Consider the following 20,023-nt stretch of genomic DNA (forward strand, 5'->3'; position numbering starts at 1 on the left):
ATGACTCAATCTTTATCTTGAATGCCAGCAGCTAAATTACTATACAGCTCAAAGAGGTGTGTGTGTGTGTGTGTGTGTGTGTGTGTGTGTGTGTGTGTGTGTGTGTGTGTGTGTGTGTGTGTGTGTGTGTGTGTGTGTGTGTGTGTGTGTGTGTGTGTGTGTGTGTGTGTGTGTGTGTGTGTGTGTGTGTGTGTGTGTGTGTGTGTGTGTGTGTGTGTTCCTGCGCAGTAAAGTGTACAGATGGATGACTCATCCACCAATCATGTGACTCATCAATCACTGCAGTTACCATTTTCCTCCTTCTGACTTACTTTTTCCGTTTTCAGTTATTCCTCCCGTTTCTCAATTCGATTCTTATTGTTTTTCTCATGTTTATTTCCGATTGCCTCGGAGTACAACACTTTCCCTCTGAAGGTGTTTCTCTGTGGCTGCGCTTCAGCTAATTGTCTTTTCTTTCGTGTAATCGGATGTGTTACTCAAGTATCAACATAGCACTCGCCAAAAAGCCATTAAAAAACTGAACTTTAATAAAATAATTGCTTTTATTTTTTATCATATAGCAAAACTAGTAATCATCATGCTGTTATTTACACATTGCACGGGCATATTTATTTCACACTGTACATCTTACAATGCTAAAGGTGACATCAACAACAACACTCTCCTTTTACAAGACAGATGGCTTCACTGCGGACACAGTGGCCCTCCTCCTTTTGAGATTTCTTTTTTTTATGTTCACAGTTTATTCAGAGAAAACAGCCATTGTGAATTCCCTATACTGTTTTATTTTTTCTCTTTTTTTTGTTTTTTTTTTGTTCATTTTTTAAGATGCAAGTAGAAAGACGTGCATTTAACGGTTTAAGCACAATCCCTGACTCCCCGGCCTGAAACTTTTCAATGAATTTCTTCTGAAAATGAACAAAATGTTTGTAGCCTCTTGGTGGAAATCTGTTTTAAAAGGCTGCAGAACAGATTCGTGTGATTTCAAGTATTTTTTGTAAAGAAAGCTGAAAGTATAGATAATGGATGATGCAAGAAATATGGCCAAGGATGTGATCAAAAAATGTGAAGGCCTCCTTCAATGTCAAGGAGTGGTGTGGTGGTTATGGTATTTATGGTGGTACTGCCAGAAATAAGTTAACACAAGAACCTCTGGATCCCAAAATGATTGAAAACCCTTCGTCCACCAGGTTGGAAGTGTTTAGTGTTTAAGTTTGTGCTTTTGGAGTCCACAGGGTTTCTACATTGGGACCGGTTGAAATGATAATATTATGCAATATGATGTTTCCCTTAAAGAATCATGCTGCTTGTAAGGCAAAAATCTAAAACCTTAACTCTGAAAAACTGAAATGTGTGTATTTTTGCACCTTTGCAAATTGCAGCTCTTTAAAGGTGATCCAATCAGGAATAAGAAAGGCAACTACACACATCAAATACAACAAAATATACTGTCATTGAACATTTGACAATAGCAGTGTTCTGTTTTTTTATATCCGTAGAAGTCATTGAACTACTTTAGTTTTGTAATATGACATACAGAATATAAAACAAAAGATACAAAGTGATGTTGTAAACATGGTTCTCTTGCAATTGGCACATCAGCTTCCGAATGTGTCAACAATTGGATTACATGTAGAAGTGTTTGTGTGTGTGTGTGTGTGTGTGTGTGTGTGTGTGTGTGTGTGTGTGTGTGTGTGTGTGTGTGTGTGTGTGTGTGTGTGTGTGTGTGTGTGTGTGTGTGTGTGTGTGTGTGTGTGTGTGTGTGTGTGTGTGTGTGTGTGTGTGTGTGTGTGTGTGTGTGTGTGTGTGTGTGTGTGTGTGTGTGTGTGTGTGTGGCCGTGTGTCCTCTAGAAAACTCTGTATAATGCAAGAGCATCAGAGATTGACCTGAATGGAGGCAGACATACACCATGGTATGTTCTGTTTCAAAATGTAAACTGAGCAAGAGGCTGAACATGGTTACAGGGAGCTAAAACCGAGACCCCTTCATCGTCTCCCTGACCAAGAAAATCAACAAGAATTACAGTGATTAAAACAACAAAAAAAATCGTACTTTTTACTCCTTGATTCTCAAATTCTCATCAGGCCCAAAACACATATCTCTGAGTCATTTTTTTTCACCTCTCTTTTAGCCTTTCTCCAGCTACTGTAAATCTATCCCATCTCTGTCAGTCGCTCTGATCTGATCAAATGTCCAAAAAGTCTCTCAATACATTCTGCGTTTCATGTAGATCCTCTCAATAAAGTTCTCCAGTTCCTCCTCACTGTTCAGCTGAGGCACCAGTCCATCTTCCTCATAGTCATCTGCCGGTGTGACTTGTTGATAGACGAATGGGGGTCTCCTGCCTCTCCTGGGCGGGGTTATTGGTTTGGGTGGAGGTAGGGATTGGTAGGTCCGTGGGTGAGGAAGGATATAGTTAGAGATATAAGGGGTGAGAGGCAGGCGTGGCGCTGGCTGCTGCCTCCAACCATGACCACGGTTCTTACCCCCACCTCGGTGCCTGCGCCTTGGGGGCTGGAGGTCAAGTTCCTGGGGGGCGAACGGCTGGTCTCTGGATGGGGAGGGCTTGCCATAGTACTGTGCTTTGGGATATGGGAAATAAACAGGGTAGTATGCTCGATATGGCTTCTGGTAGTATGGATAAGAGGGGAAAGCTAGAAATTGTTTCTGGGGCTTATACCAGTAGTCAAGCTGCTTCTGAGGCTTATACCAATAGTCCTGCTTGTATGACTTGACATTGTCCTTGTGCCATTTCTTGTTGGACTTGTTGTACCTATAAGGAGCTTTCTTGGGGTTTTTTGAGGCTGTGTAGTGGTAGATAGGAGGCGCAGCCAGAGGAAGAGGTACCAGAGGCCTAAAGCGCGGGGCAACGGGGTTGCTATTGGTTGGCAGCATTTGCAACTCTTTCCTTTTCTTCTTCTTCTCTTCTACGTCACTAATAATCTCAATGACATCATCAGCGGGCAGATGCAGTTTGCTGCTGATCTCGATCAGCCTGTCGATCATTTGCTGGTCCAGGTCGTCTTCGTCGGGGAGGACCTCTTCGGAGCGCTTGTCCTCTGCGGTGTTGCTGGCGAGTCCCATGCTGCTTTTCTGCCGGGGCTTCATATAGGACTGTTGCTTTCTCCCCATGTACTGCAGCAGCATGTCAGAGGCGATGTCTGCCAGCCTCTGCTCCTCCTCTCGGGCTCGCTCCGCCTCCTCCTGCTGCCGGAGCACCTCCTGCTTCTCTGCGCGCGCTCTGGCCTCCTCCTCCATGTGGGAGAGGCTCTCCTCCTCTTCTTCAACCTCTTCCTCCAGCTCCTCACCTTCATCCTCAAATTCGTCCATGAAGTTGCCCCCCGTGGAGGGTCGGTTGTTGGACTGGTTCTCCTCCCAGTGCTGCTTCTTCCCTGCTCGTGCTAGCTGAGTGTTGTATGCCTTGTAGCCCTTCAGAGGAGGCAAGATCTCATTATCTTGGAGACCCAAGTCAATGTTTTGGAAGTAGCCTCTTATTTTGCGCTGCAGAGAGGACTCTTCTCCCTGTGAGGCCGAACCTGTTCTTGCCTTGTTTAATAAACTTTCTAAATAATGTCCCTCCTCCTCTTCTTCTTTCCCTTCTTCCTCATTTACACCATCAGCTCCCACATCCTCCACGGACCACCTTTGATCTGACCTTGTGTTTTTATCATCCTCATCCCTTTCCTTAAAGTCACCACCCTGAGCAGCTGTCAAATGGCCTACAATTAGCTGTTCAATAGCCTTATCAGCCCGTCGGCCCTCCTCTTCCCCCTCCTCCTCCTCCTCCTCCTCCTCCCCCGTCTCACCCTCTGTCTCCCCTGTTCTGCTTATCTCACCATCCTCCAAGCCTTCAATGGAGGGCAGCTCCTGACTCTGATCCTCCTCCCAGTCTCTGTATGCACCCCCCTGGATTTCACTCTCCCTCGGGTGGTCCAGGGCCTCCAGAAGAACAGCGAGTACCCGCGCAGGGTCAGTCAATTTATCTGATAGGTTATCTCGACCCGGACCCCAGCCCCGGTCTAGCGACGCGTTGTCAGGGCTTGAGATACTCTTGGGTGGGGGCGAGAGGAAGGGGGCGAGGTTGTCCTCTTTTAGGTCTGTCCGGGTGCGCCCTTCCACCCCTCCCTCCCTTCCCTCAACCCACGCAGGGGCGGTGCCAGCCAGCTGTGGAGTGACAATGAGCAGGACCAATAGGATGAGCTGGGCTGTGGAAGGGGCGTGATGACAGGTCATGACCATGCAGAACTGGCAGGAGGGAGGTTAAGCACCTGAAGAAGAAAATAAGAAGGCAAAGGGAGAGAGACAAAAGACACACAGAAATTATTCACTCTGTGAAAAATAAATAAATGCACATCTGAATCGTTGGAATAATTGGCTGTTTAGTGAAAAAGCCAGTCTTAAATGTAAAGAAGGTGACAAAATACTTTACTGACGGAAGTAATAGAGCACAAATTGCCTGCCATTAATTTTAAATAGGAATTGATAACCAGTTTTTTTATTTTATAACAGAACATGTTTCCACCATGGAGGAGCCACCACAAAAGCAGTTAATACTGTGATTAGTTCTGAATTGAACACCCGTTTGAGAACAAAGCACGCAGCCAAACGCAGTCTATTGAGCTATGCCAAATCCAACAAAGAAAGTTACACGCTTGTCTCTCTCATGTCTGTTTTTTTATTACGTGTGTTTTTGATGGAAAATCTATTTCCACTTTATATTTATTTCCAGGTCCTTTTTTTGCCAATCCAACCTCATGCATCTGAAAACACAGAGATAAAGGGATATATTATAAACCCTTCGTGATTATTTCGATGTCTGACTGCCCAAGCCTTTGAGGAAGGTAACAATTTGCATATAGAAATTGCGCCTCGAACCTACGTGAACAATTTATGTGTCTGTAGTCGTGCGTTAAACCAGTTATTATCTTTCCCCCGCCCGACCTAATTGATTCACGCTCTCATATTTTTGTATTCTCATGAGATGTAACCGCATACACTGTTACAACAATAAATATATGCACGAATTGAATTTTTGGTCCGAATTTCTAGCAATTAAGAAATGTCTCACCTCTTCCTCGGAGCCAACTCAACCAGAACGCAAGCGCTTGCCATTTTTGAGCGTAAAACGTCTATTTCAAAAGAAAAATGCAGAAAATACAAATGGGTCCGAGCTCTGTCTATGTATTGGCTGTGGTTTTGGTATTCCACGAGTCAAAGCGGTGTGACCAGGACACCGGGATAAAGACGGCACGCACGGGGATGTCATGCGTAAAGCTGCTGGCTACGGTTGAGTTATTTAACCCTGCGGTCCCTGAGTGGTCCATCCAAATTGTAAATGAGCTGGATATTAGATCTTAGATTGCAAAGCCATTTTTTGCACAATGAACGTGGGGAGCAGTAAGAAACGCGGCGTTGTCCTCGTGTGGTGTGGACATATTTCTCCTCAGTGGTGGAATGCAGTCGAGCACACATTTGGGCAGCACAGCACAGCGTGAAGCCCAAATTGTTAACTATTTCCATTTTTATAAACTGGATCAACAAGGTGGAAAACGAAACAAATCCACTCGAAAGGTAACTACTCCGACAAATACGTGATTTAGACTCTCGATTTGATTAAATTGGCTTTAATATTTCGCACGTTTTATTTTTTATTCACGATTGAAAAAAATATGGGCCGAATTTGTACATTGCTCTTGAGAAGCAACTGCACGTAGACATTTTTCTAAGACATTCTTTTATGCGCATTGAAGTCACTTAATTCTTTAATAACGCCCACCCCACAAAATATATACAAAACAATATATTGTATTGGGTTTTTTACGTTACAATTCCTAATCATCATGATAAATATCGATGCATTCATGTGCATTGATATATTACATGTGTTTTTTTAATATACGTGTTAAATTCTCAATTAAGTCAAACTAATAAATAAAGAGAAATGATAAAAGGAAACTAGCTGTAAACATATTTTTCTATATCTTACAAAATCTATTTCGTATAACTTTATTTTTTTAAGATCATATCGATAGCAGTATACACCTGCTTTACAATTACAAAGCCAATAGTCGCCAAGCTGCAAAAAACACATGAATTATTTTTGATAAAGTTGAGATCGAAAAAGAAATTCTTCCACACTCATCAAGCCTAAGCATAAATCACTCCTTAATTTTTTAATACAAAACCAAATCAGAAAGTAATTACGATCAAATGAATAACAGTACGAAAATGTCCTGACCTATGTCAACGATTGAGATGGAAACAAAATTAAATTTCGTTCCACTTACCTGGAGTCCCACAGGGGGGTGGGGAAACTCACAACGCGGGTAAAGCCAAAATTATTTCATGAATGGTGGATCACCTGAGAGAATTTCAGTTTGCTCCCCCTCTCTCTTCAGGCTGTGACCAACATCAGGAAAATAACAAACAGGCTGATCTTTATTTAGTTGTGCGGTGTGTTTGAATGGCAGCAGCCCTGGCGCTAATGTACAATTGAGTGAATGTTTTCAGCTCCACTGTCAGCGCAACTTTATTGTATATACCCCTCACTGAACCATGTGACCACACCCCCACCCCCCAGCTGCAGCCTGTGCTGACGTCACTTCCATTGATAAGAATGTTGGTGTGGAGATGGCACTGTGAGTCTAGGCTGGCCCCAGCTGATGAATGAACGGAAATGGCATGAATGAAATAGTACTTTTCCTCAATGAAAGGAGAAAATTGTAGAGATAGAGCTGGTACGCAGCCATTTTCCTTCTCACATGTTAAAGAAGGTTAGTGTGTTCCTTCCTTCCTCTGCTCTGACATGTTTAAGATTCAGGGGTGGGGGGAGAAAAAAAGTGACCTTGTTTACAGGCTTTCAATTAGGGTCATTTAGTGACGTGCTCCAAAGAATCAATGACTTGCATCTGAGGCTTCAGACAGAAAAGTGGTGTGCACTCCAGGGGCCGTTTTTCTTTCTCAGCCCTGGGTGTTGGGCTTTTGTCTGAGGTGGCCCTGATCCTCTGGCTACACGGCTCACAGGCCACGGGAGCAGCCGTGCTTTGCTGCTCAATTTCGGCTCAATTTCCAGGGATTGCACAATTTTCCACACGCTGTCTCACATGATTTCTGGCTGCTCTCCATCTGCCAGCAGCACATTGTGCAGTTAAAATATCCCCATTCTTTTCAAACCACAGAGACACAAGTGAGTAACCATTTGTGTCCAAATCTGTAACACTGTACAATACGGGGGCTAAACGCATGCTTAAGCAATGCACAATGATTTAGAAGATGAATGAATTCAGGGTGTTTCTCGCCTTTTAAGAATAGAAGTCCCTATGTTTGATTGTGATCAAACATCAAAGCTAGAATTGGACAAAAAGGGTTGAGCATACTTTAACATTGTACAATCTTACATATAAAGTTGTCCCTTCCTTCCTCTGCTCCAACAGCTTCATATTTCTATGGGAATTGGTCCTGGTGCATGATTTGATGCATAGTTCTGAAATGCCCTTTTTTCTGTGCGTAAACATTAATTGGTGGAGGAAAAATCACATAAACCCATAGTGACTCGATCATTTTTAAAAGTGACCAACATTAGTTCATGATGCATTCATTTATGAGTCATTAAATGATTATGACTCGCGTTAGCTGCGCATCACTTGAGAACCTTGTGTCACCCACAAATGAATGCTACATATTACTCCCAAAAAAGCTTTTCTAAATGAAGACTTTTATGCCCTCTGACACTAATTCTGATCATTATCAAGTAGAACATCTCAGTAGCTTTGCTGGAAAGGTTCTGAATTGACTTAAGTCTGCCCAAAGGCTTTAAACCTCACTAGTCCTGCCTCAAACAGGATAAGAATCAAAGGCTCACTGAAGTAAACAACTCTGGGTTGTAGAGGGCTGCTTTGATTACATGACCCACTCATGTGCATTCACCAATGTTCCTTTTTCGACTCTACTTTATTTTACTATAAAATAAAAACCACTTTCACTGTCAACCAGTCATTCCCAAGGTTTGCTGTAATGAATCATTTTGTACATTATGGTTCAAGGGCAAATAAGTACACATGTAGCTCTGTCTGATATCCAGCTTTCTTGTTGTGCTGAAGTCAAAGAAATACATTACCGGCATTCATGTGCTGGATAATGTAGAAAGAAGTTGATTCACAATTTTAAAGCCAAGCTCATTTCCATACACTTCATTAGTTAGTGCCAAGCCTCCGCTGTGGCCTTGTGTGCCTCTAAATCAGCTGTCAGTCCTCATACGGGCTTGTTTCTCTCTGCATCTAGGCTTTTAAGTCAAGGTGTGTGTGTGGTTGTGTTTTTTTTGTCTGTGTGTGCTGTGTTAATACTTGCACTGTACGTTCAGTTAACCAAAAGAATCCTGTATTATCAGCGCTGTTCTAAGGTTAATTGGATTTTAGCAGCAGACGTCAGTTGCATGAGGCCAACTGTATTAAGCCATTATGGAATGGCCTGATTCAAAATGTCACGCTCTACTGATGTGAATGTTCCATTTTTGATACTTCTTATCCGATCAGAGAAATATGATGTGCGGATGAACAGAAATATCACCTTTGATGTCTCATTCTGAAGGGCTTTAAGATGCTCAAAAATAAACTGCAGCTATGACACAGACCCGTGTTTTTGATGAGTGAGAGGCAAAGAAACATGCTCACTCTGTACCTGGGAACTAAAATGGCGCTTTGTTTCTCTTGTGAGGCTGGTTTCGAATGTTCTGTTTGTGCAAAGATTTGTGTTGTGGCAGCAGACGAGATATGCACACATCAAATGAAGTTGTAATTTGTTACGATGGCTTGAGGCATCGCATAACCTCTGTTTGATTAGATTTTGTGCAAGGGACTGTTTGCTGCAGAATGCGGAGTGTTTGCAAGGCAGTAATTGTGTGTGTGTGTCTTTGTTGAAATGCTTGATGGCAGCAGCAGGCTCGCAGAGGTAAGCATGGAGCCGGAGGGCAGATGCTGATATAACGGTCTGGCATTATCAACTGCCACTCAGCATTAGTTGGCCCCTTACCCTCACTCCATGTCCGCACCCCCGCACTGACTCACACTCTGCCGCCTGCTTGGCCACTCACATAGATTAACACTGGTACACCGTGCTTGCATTTAATGGAATACACACACTGGCGGATACACACACACACACACACACACACACACACCTCACAGTAATAGTTCAATTTCTCCCCCTGTTATGCACTCTGTCTCTCTTTCTCTCTCACACACATGCCCAGAGACAAACACACTCTTACTGTAATGTACATTAAGGACAAATGAACCTCTGGAGGAGTTGCGCTGTCACTGATGGTTCCCCGTACAAACTGCCAAGACAAGAGGTGTTGACTGCATGTGGATGGCCTTTTCTTTCACTTAATTAACTTCCTCTTTTTCTCTGTTGGTATTGGACTGAGAAGGGCTGCAGGGCCATAAGGCGGAGCTTAGAAATGGACATTTTTTTCTAAACAAGGGGGAGATAGAGAATGAGGAATTCTCAGTTTTGTTTTGCTGACATTTTGGCCACAATTATGGTAATGTAGACTGGGCATCTTTCTGCAAGTGTGCTAATGCAGATCCCTCGCACAGCACAGGGTTCCTACCTGGAAGTGATAAAATAGAGCTCATGATTAACAGAAGCTTTTCCGCCCACGCTACTTTGCCAGTAATTGCACCATAAGGTTCTTACAACACAATGCATAGCTGGGACTGATGATGTGTGCAGGGCCCGACGCCCACACTGTAATCTACAGTTTCATCTAGGGCTTTTTTTTTCATACATGCTTTTAAAAAATGTGAATTTACTGGAAGCTAGGTTCATAACATACATGTTTGATATACGTTTTGTGTGTCTTCCTAAGAGGAGACAGAAATATATAATATTATTCTCATTAGTTAATATTGTAACCTGAGTGAATTTGCGGGAAAGACGTTCGGTAACTCTGCGTCTGTGTGATTTCGTTATTGACATATTGCAGATGTTTTTCAAAAACATTGATAATGAAATGTTTGTCTTAATATTGAAATGAAGCTAGGTGGCATTACAAATATGCATAAATATTCAAATGGGAAAACAGAATATGTGATAAGACTATAATAACTACATCATTTGAAAACCAACCATTTGTCAGGGCCTCAATTTTGTATGTTTTGACTATTCAATATTTTACTTTTTTGATCTCCTTGTACAGTGTTTCCTGTAAAGAACTGATGTGTTGATACAGTTTGACAGTAAAAGGTTGAACAAAAGCTACATTTAGAAAGCTAAATATGTTTAAGGAGGTTGCATATACTGTACACCTCCTTCCTGTGATATAAAAATATACCTGAAATCAAACAGAAAACTGTATAAAGCGACACTATTCAAAGATGGTTGCGGCTTTCAGGAAAAGGAGAAGTCTTGAGAGACTCAAATGTTCCCAATTTATTTGTGCTGCCTCCATCCTTTCAACTCCCTTAAATCCTTAACCAGCGCTGCAAAGAAAAATGTCTCTCTGTTCACCACCGTGCTGGGAATGAACACCATCAAGAGTAATGGCTTTAACACCTCCACTGATGAATATGGTCTTAAAAGTAATATTTGAATCTATGAGCCAATATAGATGATGCGAGAGACTAAGCTCGGAACTGCCGCTGAATGCCAAACGTCTGTCGCATAAATTAGGCCTACGAGAAGAATGATGAAAGTCGAAGGACCCCTGGGGAAGTGTACTCTGCGTGAATGATGTCTGCGCATATTGGTGATTGTTGTCCTACTCTCTCATTGTCTGCTACTCAGCAATTATTTACCCCCTTGAATATTAGCTGTAAAATGTGCAATGCAACCTTTGAGAAAGTGGTGGCGTCAGTGACGGATGGTGTTGGAGGCCAGAAACAGGCAATGAATTCGAGGTTGATGAGGCGACTCATATCAGAGCGTGCAACATCAGTGCTCACCATCAATCTCTTCCCCTCTCCCCTGTAGACATCTGGCACATGCATCAGCAAACACACTATTGGAAGTGAATTGAACCCAACCCTGACAAAAACACACACATACACACACAAGGTTTCAGAGGCAGTGCCGCACATTCAAGGCCTCAAGACAAGACGCTGGGCCTGCAGCCAGCTTCCTTTAATGTACTACAGTTGCAACTAGACTTTATTAGGAGAATAGCTCGCATTCACGTCATTTGCAGTCACAACACCAGAGAGCACAGATGGCAAAGTCACGGGCTGAAGATGTAATTGCAGGGAAATAAAGCTTTTATAGACCTTCACTATAACATGAGCCAAATTTCAAAACCCATACATCCCTCCGATTGATGTGAAGTGTGCCATGTTCATTACCTCACGGTAAACAACGTTTGATTGTACTAGCATGCTGTGGTTGCAACAGCAGATGTTATTTTGGGCTTTATAGCCGCAATGTGAGTTTTTTTTCTATCTCATTTTAGGCACGCATGTCAATTCTAGGAGCCATTTTAAGAATGTATGCTTTGGTTTTGATAGCATGTACAACATAACCTGTAGATATCAAAACTGCAGTTTTAGTTTTCTCACTGGCTCACAGAATACTTCTTAGTTCTCTTTAATTGTCTTAATTGTGTCTATATTTTTTTAATAACGTATTGTCCGGACAAGATTTGTGGTAGTTAAATCAATGAAATTGTTATGGAAGAAAATACACTGGCTGTGATAACACAATAGAATTGCGTTGAGCAATCCAGCATTACATTACATTACAATCCAGCACCGGATGTGTCTTCTTTAAAACAGATAGTTTGAATCCCAGTTGTATAATGGCAAAGGTTGTTTAATGCACTGCAACCTAAGAAGACTAATTTAGCAGTACAGTATGACAAATATTTTCGACAACCCAGAATAATGCATTCAGAAACTGAACAAAATGAACACTACAACAGACATTGTCAGCTTTTGTTTTAGATTTACTGACAAGTGTTCAATGTATTCATTCGTTTTTTCTGTCGCTGTTGAGTTTCTATATGAATAAAGTTCTTCTACTGTATATATGCATGTGTTTTCCGTTTATCCAGCATTTTGTTAATGGGTTGTAAAGGTGTTGCATGTGTATCTGAATACGCTTGTGATTTACATACAGTGAGCTACCTTCTTTTTGAGTGACATATTGTAAGTGTATGTTGTCAAAGGGATCTTCTTCTTAACCTAACTGTTTTTCGCATGTGTTTTCTGTAGGGTGCACCAGGCCTCTAGGATGTTACTGCAAGGAAAACAGGTATGTGATTGGGAGGCCTTCAATATCTTTGATCATAATTTCTAAGCTTTAATGAGCCTTTTTATGAGAGAGAAATGTAATAGGCTTCTCTTAAAACGTTTCCCCACGTCCCTCTTTTACCGTAGCGATCATCTATTCTTTTTGCCCCAGGGTCAATAAAGTTGAGATACAGAAAAAGTTAAAAGGAAAAAACCAAGAAACACTTTGTTGTTAAAGGTCTCCTATTATACTCTTTTTCATCAATATATTATAGGTCTCAGATACATAAAAAACATGTCTCTGAAGTGTTTGGCTCCAAATACCAAATCATTGCAGCTTCCCATAATCCCCTCTGTTTCAGCCCTGTTTCCAAAGTGCTGATTCTCTGTCTGTTACTTTAGATGAAAATAAGCAGCCACTCCCCACGCCCCTCTTACCTCATTCAAACCAACGCAACTCCTGTTCAAGCTCCGTGCTAGAGCTTTTCAGGTTCAGAACCGGTTCTTCGGTTTAGCTCCGGCTCTTTTCACACTGCCCAGAGTCCGACTGGTGCTGCGTCACTGCGTCATCGTTTGTGTCATGACGTAACCGTTTGCATGCCTGCTTCATAAAGCCAAACCGCGCAGAAACCTCTCACAGCTGACACAGACAACAACAACAATGGCCGATTGTGCTCCAGCTTCCTCTGTACCTGTTCGGAAGACCAGATTCCCAGTAGGTAGCTGTTCTCTTCAGTGGACCACTGCTGCTTGTTAAGTTTCTCCATTGTTGTGTACAAACTGGATAAAACGCGGGCTTTTTGTTGTTGTGCAGGAGTTGATCCCGCCCCGGCCCCCGCCTCGACGTAAGCGTGACGTATGCAGTGCTTTTGCTCTGGCCGGACAATTTTTTGGTGCTGGAAATGAACCGGATTCCGGAGCTAAGAGGCTGCTCCGCTGCGGTGTGAACAGGAAAACCCGGTGCTTTTCAAGTTCCAGCTCCGAACCGGCCCTGAAACACCGTTGGTGTGAATGAGGCATCTGAGAGAGATTTGGTTAAAAATAACACAATGGTGCTCTAGGAGGAGATTCAGATGATAGGGGGGGGGGGTTACCTTGGTTGTTGATTGGCTAATGGTTGCAAAAGACAAAACATCATTATGACATCATAAAGTGGCCAAAATCTGATCAGCTCATTTTCAGACAGGTTCTTAGAAATAGAAATGGATCAGGACAAAAAGAGAGAGAATCTTTTTTTCGTGAAACTTTCAGAATCTCTTTCCACAGAGGGGACACATGTTTATGTGTAACTTACGTGAACAAGTGGATTTTGCATAATAGGTGACCTTTAATACATTTCTAACCTGGCTTCTGATAATTTCTCCATCAACTCTCAGCTTGTGTGAGTTGCAGGCTCCCTCGCTGCACGTACAGTACTGCACAGTAGGCCTAATGCAAACAGGCACAGGCTGCACATAGGATAAACCCTGAGGCAGACAAACAGAGGGGAAGATGAGTCCTCCAAAACTCCTTGTTGAAATGAGAACTGTTATCGGTTATCAGCGCACTACCTGACTGGAAGGGAAGTCATTTAAAGCCGTTTGAAACGCGGTAATTTGCCGGTGTGACTCATCGCCGACACCTACAGCGACAAAACCTCTGATCCTCAAAAGGAAGAATAGGATAGCAAACTCAGTGTGTGTGTGTGTGTGTGTGTGTGTGTGTGTGTGTGTGTGTGTGTGTGTGTGTGTGTGTGTGTGTGTGTGTGTGTGTGTGTGTGTGTGTGTGTGTGTGTGTGTGTGTGTGTGTGTGTGTGTGTGTGTGTGTGAGACAGACCAGCTTTGAGGGTTATAGACAGAAGGCTATAGGAGGATATGTAGCTTCAGTCATATAATTATCGATCATAAGGACTGGAGAAAAAAACAATTCAATTACAAACTGTATATCAGCATAATTATAACCTTTTTTAACTCTTTAAAGATACACAGAAACTACCATATATAGTGAAACACATCCTGTTATTTTGTTCAGCCAGTCAAGTCAACAGATGTTTCTGTAGATAGATGCTCTGTGCAAATTGATTGACATTCAATAAATGGGGAAACAGGTCCGCTGTGGTTTTAAAAGGATATCAGAAGGCAGTGATAAAAAATAAACTGCCTACATTTCGATATCAGACAGGAAGACGGGGTCCAGTTAATACAATTTTGATGAGAACCTGATAGTATCGCAGTAAAATAGGGTACGCTCACTTGAGGTGTCAGGGTGAGGAAAATGATCATGATTAATGCAGGGTTACGATTAGGCAGAAATGTAATCAGTCTCTTACTTGTTAATCATTATCTCTCCGTGATTAATTTTGGCTCAAGATTTGAAATAAGATATCAAGCTTCACTGTGTTGGGCAAAGACCATATACAAGACTTTCCATCAGGGAAGCCTTTTAAAAACAACCCATCCAATTATTCGCTGATGTAAAAGGAATATAAATGAAGCACTGGAGTAAGCAACCCAAACTAAATCGTACATTAATAATAAAATGATAGTTCATGTGGATACAGGACCACCAATGTGCTAAAGTAAACATCACAGTAGAACTAAAAATAGGCAGACCTTGTAGATTATAACTCACACATTTTGAGCCTTTTTGCCAAAACATAAAGCTATTATGTTCATACTGCACAGATCAATATTTCGGAGAAGACATGGGTACTCAGACTCAACACCCTAATCAAGGAATCTCTGTCTTTTTTGTTCGTTATCAATCACTAATTAAATTGTTTGTATCTATCAAACTACACTCAATCAAGGCTGGTAACCACATCATGTTAAATACTTCTCCAATAATAATACCTATTATTATTATTATTATTATTATTATTATTATTATTATACTTTCATTATGTTTAGATAGTGTCAGTTTGAAAAATTGGACTATGAAATTGCTCAAATTGTCATCAAATCTTCCAACCGCAAGATTGTCATACTGATATTCTGTACACACTGTGAAGACTACTGAAACAAATGTAACATTTGTGATGTTGGGCTATATAAATAAACATTGATTGATTGATTGATTGATTGATTGATTGATTGATTGATTGATTGATTGATTGATTGATTGATTGATTGTTGATCCCTCGAGAACTGAACGTCAGACGACCAACAATTGGATCAGAAATTCAACTGAATCGGGTGAATCTGGGTATAAACCCAAGCTTAGGTTTTACAGTGTCGTAATATAAAGCTCACTTACCTTCAACAGCTTGTTTGGATTCGAGCCGCAGGGTCCACACACACTCAAACTAGAACAAAACTAGGTGAAGCCTTAACTAGTTTGACCAGTGGCGAGCCAGCTAGCAGAGACATTACGAAACGTTGGTGTTTCTGGAAGTTGGTGTTGTTGGCCATGAGAATTGTGCAATAGGTCGCCATAGTCAGTATGTGCGTCTGTGTATTGTGTTTGTTCAAATGGTGTATGACTGATGATATGTGTATGTCTCTTAATGTCCACTATGTTTGTATATGTACATGTATGCGGAACTGCAGGACGGAGTCCGGAACAAATGTCTTTACGGGGACAATAAAGTATATCGTATCGTATATCCCTCCTCGTTTTGCAGTGGCTTCCTTTTTCTCATGTCATGCTACTTTCACATGATAAGAATTTTTCTTCTTGCTCACTGCGAGTTTACATTAGCAGGGCTCTCAAGTTTTGAACAGAGTTCAGAGTGAGATTTTGGCAGCGGTGTTTGGTACTCCAACTTCTGGCTCCCCTCAAAGTTCCCATGAAGCCTTCTGTACCGCGAATGTCAACGGGGGGGGTAGTGGTGCTAGTGGAGTATGAAGCCACTAGCACCACCGAACTTTGAAGAACAGCAGCTATTGAGGTCAAAGAGGAAATTATTTGAACTTTGAGTGCAGCGATCTGTGGCGTCTCACACTCTTCATAAAAGAACAACAGCATAGACTGTGCATAGCGGTTTCACTGTTGATCGTATGAAAGCAGCTTTAGCTTGCGCGCCAAGCTAACATGTCAAGCACCCGCATCAACTTACGGAACACGATGAAAGCATGAGTTTTACTGAAATGAGTTACTGCAATGACTCTCAAATGATTTATGATAGTTATAAAAGGTTTCATGTTATGTGTTTTCAGTCTAAATTACAGAATAGATATTTTGCAAAGGCATAATTAAACATTTCAGCCACAGCAAAGCAGTTTCTATTGTGACAACCCTTAATTATTTTTGAAGCAAGGTTTAGATTCACATATGACTTGTTTTTTAATTTGTCTTTGCTATCTTTAAAATGTGAAAAGATGAATTATGTGGAATTTAAGTGTCAACACAAGTGGAGAAACAACCACAGCTTTAGGTACAAGCTGCCATTTAGCTCATCAGCAGGTTCATTATCACCTGTGCTGATTACAGTTTTCTCTCAATGTGGTGAGCAGCGATTCAAAGGGAGCTCAAGCTGTTTTCAAACGGTGTGTGGTGCATGATATGCTTGTAGTAGAATTTACCACAGTCTCACAATTCTTTGTCTTTTACAGACCATGAAGTTCTTCAAACTGTTAATAAGGGTCTGCAAACCCTTCAGGTATGACAAGATTCTTTAAAATGTGCATTACCCAATTCATGACATGCATCAGATGTTAAAAAAGATTGAACCTAAAAAATGACAGGGCCATGAAGACATAAAACTGGCATGAAAAGTGTAACATTTGTGTAAATTGTTTGTCTACACCTACGTATACATTTTTCACTTGATGTCTTCCCTGACACAGTTAATCATATTAAAGTGTGACTAATTCTCAAATCCCACACTTTTGTTTGTTTTTAAATAACAGAATCAAGCTTTGAAATAAATAAAATCCACAGATTTGAAAAGCTTTGAGAAGGTTTTACTGAAAAACACGTCAGGAACTCGGTCTTGATCTGCTTTCACTCAGGGCATTCTGAATCTCTGAGTTATCGGTCCATTAAATATATTGCTGGACGCAGAAGAAGTTTGGATTAGCTTTGTACTTTAGTAGATAACCTGACATGAAACCAAAATGCACGGCTTCCTCCTCAGTTTTTGTCATCAGTTGCTAATTAGCATCGTCATGTTTTGACAGAACCAGTCTAGTTGTTTCCTCCTGTTCCCAGTCTTTGTGCTAAGGTAAGCTAACGGGCTACAGGCGGTAGTTTTATGTCTACTGTACAAGGTTTGTATCAAACTTCAGTTCTAACCTTCACCAAGAAAGCAAATAAGTGCATTTCAAATGTCATTAATTGTTCTTGTTCTTTCATACAGTCTTATGCAAATAGAACGTCTCTTTCCACAGAGGGAAATAAATAGCAATTTGAGCTAAATTATAAAAGTAATTCTAAAATCTTACCAGTGTGCACTTCCTCATGAACAGGTGCCAACATTCGTGCGGCACAACCATTTGGAGTAAGACTATGGAAATGTTCATGCCTGAGGCCCATTGAGATGCAGGATCAGTCCTATTCTACATGACCTGTGAAGCCCTTAATATAAATATTTTTTGTGACAACGGGGAGGTAGTCGTCAGTTTAGCCAGCGGGTACAACCTGAGCTTGTAAATGTAAAAGGATTCAGGCAGGAAAAGACTGAAAAGCTTATACCTTAGCCGGCTCAGTATTCATAAAATCAATTTTCCAGATAGCGGTTTAAAATGAAATTTCCCGTTTCTTTATCTGTCACTCAGGTAATCCGGACACTGATCGCCCTGAAACAAAGCTGTGCTTTCTATAAGTGAATGTCGTAAACACTTCTCTGGGCTCCTTTATCATTTCGACTCATCACCTCTTCTGGTATGGCTGTTCATAATATTCTGTTTCCCCTCTTTTCTCTATATTTTCTATTTGCAGGCACGAGTATGCTTATCTCTGTGTGTCTGCTGGGAGAGACAGCCTAAAGGAGGACAACCTGAGCTCTACTGTATGCAAACTATTTGTTCATATCAAGAATAGCATGTATTATGACCTCTTACACCAAAGTTTATTTCATATTTTCTCACACTGTTCATTCAGATTTCATAGTTTACTTTTAATTGCAGCCTCAATGTGTTATTCAACTCAAAATACTTGGGAATCTCCATCAGTTATAAATAAACCAAAGAGCCCCATCAATATGGAAAAAGGTAACAGCCAAAGCCGAGCAGAATGAGAGGGCTTGATTGTTGTATTCAGGGGCAAAACCATTGTTTCCAAATTCATTGTGAACACATACATTTCTAAACCTTTGTTTTTCTAATTGACTGTGGAGGAATATTACATAATTCTACTATGTGGCGGACAGAGAAGAAAAAGAGGAATTCCTGTACAAAGCGCAGTAGATATTTTGCATGGTGAACATAAAAGTTGCAGTAAACTCAGAAGTGTATTTGTTTCTGCTGAATAACCCCTTGTTGAGAGTGATGTGTGTTAGAGACTGTAAATGTGTCAGGTAGTTGGCATGAAAAGGCATTTGGTCAGCTGTCTTTGTTACAAACTCGCGTTGAAGCGCCTCAGTGATGTATTTAGTGTTCTGTTTACACAGAGAGGGAACCGTATAGTGTTGTGATTAAAACATTTTATCTTCTGCCTGTCTCTATCTGGACAGATCTCTTGCTGATACACTGTTACATTTGAGACTTTGTTATCGATCTTGATGGACAGAAGCATTGCATCTTTGAACTGATGCGCCTGTAAAGAGTCTGTGAGGCTGTGATGATCGTGGTATTCTGGCCATTTAGATTCACCACAACGTCTCCTCATAATGGTGTTTGATGAAAAAGCAAGTTCAGAAAGACATTAATGATGTCTGTACGGTCCAACGGAGTGCAAAATTCAGCATAAATAAGGAAAAGTGGATGTTTGGAGCCAACTTACCTCTCTATTTAATTTATTTTATATTTGGGAAGTTGCAAACACAGAAACTATTGATTTCCCTTTTTAAAACATTACCAGAATTGTGAATCCAATGTCTTTGATTCAGTGTATTTGTTGTGGAGTGGGTTTTTGCACCCACTCTCTAAAGTACACAGCAGTGTGATAATTCAAGCTTCAATCAGAAACTATTTACTCTGGGGGTTTAGCTTGTCCTTGGGTTTTTAAAAAAAAACGTAATTCACCTTTTGAAGCACATCAAGACAAGCCGCTTAAAAGCTACCAGAGAGTGAAAGATGTTTCTTGTGGGAAAGTTACTGTGGTTGTTACAACCTAAATTAATTCACCTAAGACTCATTCACATTTGTTGTGTATAAAATCGAAAGATAAGGTCAATGAAATAGCCAAAGGTAAATGGTAATGTTACATGAACATCCACAGCTCATGACATTCATATTTTCAGCTAACATTGCATTGTCTATAGTTCTTACTGTGTTTGTAGCTCAATGAGGTTTGTAATATTTTTTTTGTCACGACAAGTAAGAGAAGTAGGCGGTGAAATATTGAAATGCAAGATGCAGCACGGCAGATCATCAGGTCCAAGCTGTAGTAACTGCTTCTCAACAATATATATGTTGGACTTCTTTGAGTAATTAAGATTTAAGTATAGGAAAGAACTTTGTATTTTAAGAGTGGTTGCTTATTTTGGCATATGTGTTAGTTAAAGTATTACTGTATTCATTAGGGTGGATTCTCCTGCTGGAGGAAAAAACGTCAGACTCAACAAAATATTGAATCAGTGCTTTAGTCAGCGTCATACATGCAAGTAGAAGTTAGTTTTTTAAGGACCCCTTTCAAAGCGAACAGAAGCTTAATTGTCCACTGCTCTACATGTCAAAGATTAGCTATTCAGCATGATGAATCTAATTGATCTGAGATCAGG

General features: G+C 41.0%; 2 protein-coding genes across 4 annotated transcripts in view; one reads left to right on the plus strand and one right to left on the minus strand.

Moving 5' to 3' along the window:
- Positions 1-352: 352 nt before the first annotated feature.
- LOC307017577 (uncharacterized protein) lies at positions 353-15,585 on the minus strand. 3 transcript variants are annotated; one of them, XM_079647182.1, is made up of 2 exons: positions 15,457-15,585; positions 353-4,269 (listed from the first exon to the last, which is right to left on the minus strand). In XM_079647182.1, the coding sequence occupies exon 2, from the start codon at positions 4,238-4,240 to the stop codon at positions 2,207-2,209; it is 2,034 nt and encodes a 677-aa protein (XP_079503308.1). In that variant the 5' UTR covers positions 4,241-4,269; positions 15,457-15,585; the 3' UTR covers positions 353-2,206. The 3 variants fall into 3 exon arrangements, with proteins under 3 accessions (XP_079503308.1, XP_079503306.1, XP_079503307.1); XM_079647180.1 differs by lacking the exon at positions 15,457-15,585 and adding an exon at positions 6,289-6,846; XM_079647181.1 differs by lacking the exon at positions 15,457-15,585 and adding an exon at positions 5,070-5,816.
- The window catches only part of LOC307017578 (multidrug and toxin extrusion protein 1-like), a 34,191-nt gene continuing 26,268 nt past the window's right edge, over positions 12,101-20,023 (plus strand). Inside the window, exons 1-2 of the mRNA XM_079647184.1 lie at positions 12,101-12,244; positions 18,082-18,151. The gene's annotated coding sequence lies outside the window, so the exon portion shown is untranslated. The remainder of the gene's footprint in view (positions 12,245-18,081; positions 18,152-20,023) is intronic.

The sequence above is a fragment of the Notothenia rossii genome, assembly GCF_949606895.1.
Source record: "Notothenia rossii genome assembly, chromosome: 9".
NCBI classification, from domain to species: domain Eukaryota; kingdom Metazoa; phylum Chordata; class Actinopteri; order Perciformes; family Nototheniidae; genus Notothenia; species Notothenia rossii.